General features: G+C 37.1%; 1 protein-coding gene across 1 annotated transcript; it reads right to left on the bottom strand.

Annotated features, from left to right (window-relative positions):
• Positions 1–244: 244 nt before the first annotated feature.
• Positions 245–2,088, bottom strand: LOC131151505 (aspartyl protease family protein At5g10770-like). The gene is made up of 2 exons (XM_058102746.1): positions 1,896–2,088; positions 245–1,509 (listed from the first exon to the last, which is right to left on the bottom strand). Exons 1-2 carry the CDS (start codon positions 2,086–2,088, stop codon positions 245–247), a joined length of 1,458 nt encoding a protein of 485 aa, XP_057958729.1.
• Positions 2,089–8,075: the final 5,987 nt, after the last annotated feature.

Genomic DNA, 8,075 nt, shown 5'->3' on the forward strand with positions numbered 1-8,075 from the left:
CATATTTTTTTTTTCCTTTAATTTTTAAGAATAGTTAAGTTAATATTCAAGACTCCAACTTTAAGTAAAAAAAGATTACACTTTTCGATCACCCCAACAAGAAAAAAACACATTTATCACTAAATAGACCATAGCAACCCTTGTAATTAAACCGATAATTTTTTATTTTTTTTTGGGCCAAATTTCGGTCACCTATATTACTCAAATTAATTGTTTTTATTTCTTGATCCTAAGGCCCAAGAAGTTAGCTACAGCCTCCAGGCCGAAAGCCAATTCTCCCTTGGCCCACGTCGTGAACCACTTCCACCGTCAGTTGCTGCCTATTTCCGAAAATGATGATGTCGTCGTCGTCCCTGTTCCCGGCGAAAGCCAGGCAAGACTGCGTCGCGTTGTTTGCGTACAAAATGCCCCCCGGGTTGACGCCCACCTCCACGCCGCCGCGAAAAAACAAACTAATCTTCGGCAGAGTCACGTCTTTGGACTTGCTCAGATCGTAGCAAGTGTCTAGTATCGACAGCGCCCCAGTCAGCGGATACTTCGACATCTGTCGCCGGAACTCCGCCTTCAGGGCGTCGTACGCCGCCGGAGGTATTCGGCTTATGACCGTCCCGGAGTCAATAATACCCGCTGAGGAAAACACCGTCGCAGGAATCGGCAGAGCTTTGCCGGCGACGCTTATCGCATTCATTTCTAAATGGTAGAAGGACGAGCCCGGCGTCAACAGCGGCGTGAATTTCGTGGCGGGGGAAACCCCTGTGTTTCCAAATTTAAGGAATCCAGCGGAGCTCGGCGTCGACGGGAGGCAGTACGAGAAGAATTTTCCATATTTGGCGGCGGTTTGTGAGACGAAGGAGGCTTGGTCTCGGCTGAGGCCGAGCAAGCCGGCGGTTCCGCCGAAGTGGCCTTCGTTCTCTTGCCCACAGCCAAAGAGGAAACCGTCGAAGACATCGGAGGGGGTGAGAGAGAGCTTGTCTTGTCCGGAGAAGCCGACGGAATAGGACAGGTCGCCGTACAGCATGGCGTAGGCGCAGGTGGGGTCGGAGCAATTCGAGGACAAAGTGGTGGAGTTGGCGATCAGCGAGCACAGGGTCGAGTTGCAGGCAAGTTTGGAATATGAAGTGGACTTGGCGGGTTCGAAGATTGGGTCTTTTTGCTTATAGCAGGATTTGCAGGGTAGGCACTGGGTCCAGGTGAGGCCACTGCCGGTGTCGAAGATGAGGGAGAGGTTTTTCTTGGGGGTTCCGAGGCCAACGGTGACGATGTAATTGCCGCTGCCGATAGTGAGGCCGGAGTTGGCGGGTATGCTGGTGGATTGATCGGGCTGTCGGTAGGTTTTCGACAGCCTGGATTGGATTGAGTCGACTCGGGACTGGTCTCGGGCGAGTATTTCGGTGGCAGTGCTGGGAGCGGCTGGGTTGGGTCGGGCGAGTTGAGAGCAAGGACCGTGTTTGTGAACTAGGACTAAGGATGTGCCGTTTCTGGGTCCTGCTCCTGCTCCTGCTCCTGCTCCTGCATTTGAATTCAAACAAAAGCGCGCCAAGGTTAGGACAAAGCAGCGGCCACCGAGAAATCCTTAAATTCAAATTTTCATTAAATTTAAATAAAATATAACATAAGATTATTTTAAAATTTCTCTAAATTTATTCAAAACTAAATTTAAAATCTAAAATTCATACTTTAAATGTAATATTAATTTATTTATTATTTTTCTATAAATATAGTATGAACATGGGTTTATTTATAGTATATTAATGATTCATTTTTTACGATAAAAAATTATTAATAAAAAAATAACTTTATATATATATTAAAGATGAAATTTTGAGGGGTTTATACGTGCAATACCTAATTTATTCAAAAAGAAAGAGACAGAGAAGGAATATATGTGTATAAACCTTGAGAGGTGGGATTGCAAACATCTGAAGTGGATGGTACCAATGAGGAGGATTGAAGCATGTAATGATTAGGGAGGCTGGCGGCGGCGGCAGCGGAACACTCTTTTCCTTTCCTCACTAGAAAGCAAAGAAATATAAGAGAAGTGACTGTGGAAAGGAGATCAACGTTAACCCTATGAGTACGAATCCCCATCCCCTCCAATAGTATATTATTAATCTCTCTCAACCACTGCGATATATATTTCTCGGTCAATTCAATTCCCCACTTGGCCTTCCCACCACCTCAAGGGTATATATACAAATAAATCCATCGTTGCATTAATTACTTGTTATTGCTTGCGCCTTGCCCATTAATTGAGACCTCCTTCAGTATCGTATGTGTTCATATAATATTCTCTACTTTAATTTCAAGCATCCAAATATATATAGTAACTCTTACTAAGATAATTTTTCAAAAACTTTGTATGTCAATATGTTGTGTGTCATATATATATATATATATAACAAATAAGAATCTCTTTCGGATACAAAAGATATTGTTGTACAAGTTAAATAAATAAATAATATATATTATTGCCATACAATTTAAGATATATGGATTAATTGCATATCATGTTTTAAGGACATAAATCTTAAGTTGATCAATTTGATTTTTATTATTCAATTAAAAAACAGCATTTAAGGTTTACGTTATTATATTTTCAGTAATTTATTCAAATATTAATTATAATCAAACTAAATTGAGCAATTAGCTCTTGAGATAAAATAAAGAAAGAGTTTTAAAAAATTTTGATTTACTTTTTTATTAATAAAAGTTGTATGTTAATTATATAGGAACAAAGTTATTCATCTAGCGGCACATACATCGGAGAGAAGATGGAGTGCACTAAGGGTTGCAAAATCGATTCACGAGTCGAGTTTGGACAGGTCATAAACAGTTGACATAAGCATGATAATATAATTAAATTATTATTTAAAAATAAGATATATAAAATTAAATAAATAATATTAATAATTTTTAAAAACTTGGATATGATGTTCCAAAACATTTTCTAAGGGGTAGCAAGCAATTTTAATCAAAGAAAAACTACTCCCAAGCAAGACATTTGAGAGTAGTTAGGGTAATGCTAAATTCAAAAAAATTGTTATACATAAGTTTCTTCCAAATTAAGTAATCAAATATATCTTTAAAAAATAAAATGTAGTTTAAAAATCAATTTAGATCGACTAGCTAGTCGAATTGTCGCTTGCTTTTTAGGACTCTCATATTTAATACATAGAAACTTGGATAAAATTAGAAAAATTAGTTTCGATCAAAGGTCAAAATATTATTGTACAAGTTAAATAATTGAAAAACATGTTATAATAGCTATACAAATTAGGATACATATATAGGTTAATTGCAAGCATGTTATCTTTCAAAGATATGCATCTAAATCTAGTCAATTTAATTTTTTATTACTCAATCAAAATCACATGATTGAAGGCATATCTTGTTGGTTAACATATTGATAAAACATAGTTTTAGTAATTTATTCAAATATTAATTATAGTCAAATTGAGTTGAGCAACTAGCTCCTGAGATGCAATAAGAAATAGCAGGGAAAAAAATTACTTATTTATTTTTTTGTCGATAATTGTAAAACATATATATTAATTACACAGGAACGATGATATTCGTCTAGCGTTGCAAATATTCATCAATTTTTATGCATTAATTGCACAGATGTCTACTTATTATGTATAAAAAAGTAGAACGAAAGGTTCCTTCTGAAGTTGCGCACAACGTTAATTTTTTATAATCTTTCATAAAATTTAATATGTATTTTTATATATTTAAATTTTTCAAAAGGAAAATACATTTTATATATTAATTAATGTGCATATCGACACATAGAATAATTGTACGTTCGATGTAAAAGATATTCTAAATTGATCTACTTATTGATTTTTATTTTTCATTCAAAATCAAAAGGTTTACAATGTTCAAATTCAAAATTTAAATTTCTTCTCACAGCCCAGACGCACTCGTTGACGAGAACATGTGATTCGTCGACAAGTCAAAGAAGCTCACTCATCGACGAGTCTATCCTTTTGTGGACGAGTCTTTAACTCTAAGATTTTCAGGTTCTCGATATTTACTTGTCGACGAGCACATGACACTCGTCGACGAGTCCTCTACTGCCAGCATAAGAAGACTTCTCTAACATGTTTTCCTTCCTTTGTTTGTGATCCCACTACGTATAAAAGCCACAAACAAATATAACAATCTCCGCCTTGGTGATTATACGCCCCTTAGGAGAACCCAAAAACATGACTGATTCTTGAACTTGAAACGCTCAGTTGGGACCGTCTCCCTTCTAGTACTTAGAGATATGCACCAAGTCCAAGCAATGTCATTTGAACTTCCCAATGGAAGTTTTAACTTCAACCATCAACCCCGATATAGTTGTAGATGTAGCATCCGAAGACTTCTCCCTAGGCTTCCAATAAGATCTTCCCACAACTGTAAACATAAAAGCTGCTGCAAGTCTTATATCACCAAAACCCCTTTCATAGTCTTCAACAAAACTAACAATTGACGGTCCACTCTATTGCCTACTAAAACACTCCATTGCACAATCATGGAGGACCTTTGACATATCCCGGACATCACAGCCCATCCTTGGGTACCGAACGGTATACATTTCACAAAGATTCTCCACAGAACCTCCCTGAGACTGCAAACAAAGTCTCCCAGCAGTTCCATCCACAAAGCAACCCTAAGATAACACCAATCTCTTTGCAGCTCTGTCCATGCGAATCAGAAAACCAAGACCCATCTTGGCTGTGCCCAACACATTCATGTCAAAACCTTTTAACAGAGTTCACAACTAATTAGCCTCAGTTAAAGCATTTCCAGCCAAAAACATGTCATTCACATACAACAGGTACATCACTTCATATATCACTATCACTATAAAACTCAAACCCAAAAAATAAAGAAACAAACAAGAAAAGAAGAAAAGGAAAGCTTAAAAATGGAATTTCAATAGGCTTCGTCGACGTATCCCCTATTTTTCCACGAAGGCCCTTCTGTTGTTGGTCGAAGAAGTTCAGGGCGTCGTCGACGAAGAAATCCCGAACGACTGAAATTTCAGGTTTAGAGTTCATCGACAAAGGTCTTCTTTCGTCGACGAACGTTCTTCTTCAGTCCATCGACGATGGTGCCATTTCATCGACAAATGCTTGTAAAACTCACTAGCTGTTGTCAACGTGTTTAGCATATACTTGCCTCCCTCGCTAAATACACGATGTCAACAGAGGTGTTGTTAATGAATTGTGTAGTTTCAATGTTTACTGCTTGCGAGCCACTACTTTCATGATTGCTTACTATTTCCCCTGTCATTTGATTGAATGCTAATGAAAGTGTTTCATGGATGAATGTTGGTAAACGATAGGCTGGCTAATTAAATAAGAGTGCTTTAGCTAACGCCGCACGACCCTTTCACAACGGTGTGAAAATATTTGGATCGTGACACTTGGTCAACGGCTTATAAATAGGATTTTTGGTTACTTAGTGATTAAGAAATCATTTCTCTCTCTCTCTCTCTCTCTCTTCAATTCTTTCGTCGTTCGTCATATGATTCTACGATTGGAAGCCATTACGAGGATCTAGGAAAAATCCTTTACAAGTCTAGCGGAGTCGATTTTTGATCGAGGCTTTTCAAGCACCACTCCAAAACTAAGAGTTTTATCTTCAAACACTGTAGGGTGGAGATTTAGGGCTTTCTTGTAAGCTAGGTAAAGGGATTATATTATGTCAGTTACTTTTGCAAGTTTTAATTGATTGAAATAGTGGATATGTTTATATGTATATAGTTACGACTTTTCTAGGGTTTCCGAACCTAGGCTTTGGTTAACCGATGTTATTTTTAAAACCAACCAATTAAATTTGAACATGATATTTTTGGATTAAAGTACTGGACTTTCTGAATGTTTTCACCGGCTATGAACCAAAGGCGGTTGGGTTGATTATCTCCATTTTTTCGATACTTAACTACATATCTATATCTTTTTAGTAAAATAACAACTTGGAGATACTCATACCCCTATTTTCAACACAGTGTCTATCTTCTTCAGTAGTTATTTTATTTATGATTTACAAGGTGAAAAATTGTGTGGTGCGAGTACGGTTTTATTTGGCATGAATGAACAGGTTTTGTATAATACTTAATTGTAATGGCTAGATGTTGAGATGTGATATGACAACTACAAGCCGATATGTGATATGACGACTACAAGCCGATATGAGATATGAAGGCTAAATGCTTAGTCTAATATGTCGGTTTTATACCAAGACAGTATATGACAGTTATTCCATAAAATTACGAAAAGTTTATGTTTTATACAGTTTTATGAAAATGAATTACGATTTCAATTTTATGATGTAAATTGTCGTATATGATTTTAGAGCCCTGTGAATATAATGTTATGTTATGAGCGCAGTACCATAGCTATATGTTGGCAGATAATGCAACAACACGTCTAGAGAGAGTGTTGGTATTGGATAGTCAATTGGAGTCTTGGGGAGTACTTCCCAATGTAGAATTCCAGGACCCCATCCGATGTAGAATTTCGGGTGACCCTCCCGATGCAAAATTTCGGGTATAGGGTAGGCTTACTCGTACTTACTACTTAGTTTGACTTAGCTATACTCGACCGACTATATGCTAGGTCCAGCCTATAAGCCACACAACCTGTCATAGGGGGAAGCATGTCATAGTAGTATGTGACAGCGTGATGACGCTAATTTAGCAATCCAGGTTGTATCTTCTAGGCATATATGGGCATATTTACTATAGAATGGGCTATATTGAGCAAGCACTATATTACTTAGAGATTATGTATTTTCAAATATACAGTTTAGTACAGTTTTAAAATTTCAGTTAAATGTATTTAAATGTTATTAGTAATATGTTTACACGAAATTTCATGCTAGCCACATAGTGATAATAATATGAATCGTGTTACTGAGAGGTGTCTCACCTAATCATACAAATCATGTTTCACTTCCTTCGAGGGATCGAGTCTAGTGTACCGTCGGGCTAGTGATAGACGATTGTTAGATATTTTTAGAGCTGGTGAGACATAGATAGTAGTTTTTATGTTTTTGGGGTTTGTAATATTATGATATGGATTTGGTATATAGTTGGGAACAGTTAGAAACTTTGGTATGTGTTTGGTGTGTTAGAAATTTTTCCGTTGTTTATGTATATGATGATGGGGATGTAATACCCGTTTTCCTTTGTTAGGGCGGGTTGTATTTATTTATGGTATCAGAGAAATGTGTATGTTATGTTTTAGTAGCACTCTGAGTCCATGTAGAGGGTCGGGATGCTACAGGTGGTATCAGAGTCAGGTTAGGTTTTGTATACTTGGTTAGACAAGGTTAGGAGGTCAAACCAGAGTACAAGAAGATAGGAACGAGTAGAATAGCTATAACCTGCTGAGCAACAATGGAAGGCCATGCTCCACTACCCCCACCAGCATTCGTACTATCATTTCCAGGGTCCATCCGGAAAATAGAACAACATAATCTTAGAATCCTAACTTCACAACATGACTAATACATTAATCTAACTAAGAACCTCATATAACCCATTAACCTAACATCCTTATTCTCAATTTAAGATTCAATCCAGTAATTTAGATCAAAACCTGATGATAGTTTACCATGGTTTTACTGAAATCGTCATTTTAGGAAAAACACAGAAACTCACCACGAAGTTCCTGCCTCTAAACTGCAAGACAAAACCCTAAATTCTCATATTAACTTCCAACATTGGCTCACTAAAATCCTGATCTTTTCCTATACTCTGGTATTGTTTTTCGCTATACACTAAAATCTACAGAACCTAACAACCTAGGCTTTGATACCACAATGAAATGCCCTAAAAATTCTAGCTATACATTTTTTTTTTTTCCATTGTACTTAATAATCTCTAATACCAAAAACTAAAACAAAGTCAACTCAGACCCAAGCGAGGTACCGGGGATATACCTGTTCATAAATACATATCAACCGTGCAGCAAAAAACATGATATACCTGAATCTTATACAAAATACCAGAGTCCTACTAACTTCATGATTATACATATACATCCCCAAAAATCCATAGAATATTCTAGGGACTTACA

The sequence above is a fragment of the Malania oleifera genome, chromosome 3, assembly GCF_029873635.1.
Source record: "Malania oleifera isolate guangnan ecotype guangnan chromosome 3, ASM2987363v1, whole genome shotgun sequence".
Taxonomy (NCBI): Eukaryota; Viridiplantae; Streptophyta; class Magnoliopsida; order Santalales; family Ximeniaceae; genus Malania; species Malania oleifera.

What these genes read in the sequence shown, in the direction of transcription:
- LOC131151505 (XM_058102746.1), bottom strand. Translation starts at nt 2,088, where the DNA reads ATGGGGATTCGTACTCATAGGGTTAACGTTGATCTCCTTTCCACAGTC. An exon ending in TTGCAATCCCACCTCTCAAG is followed by an intron (nt 1,510 to 1,895) that starts GTTTATACACAT and finishes ATTCAAATGCAG; the next exon opens with GAGCAGGAGCAGGAGCAGGA.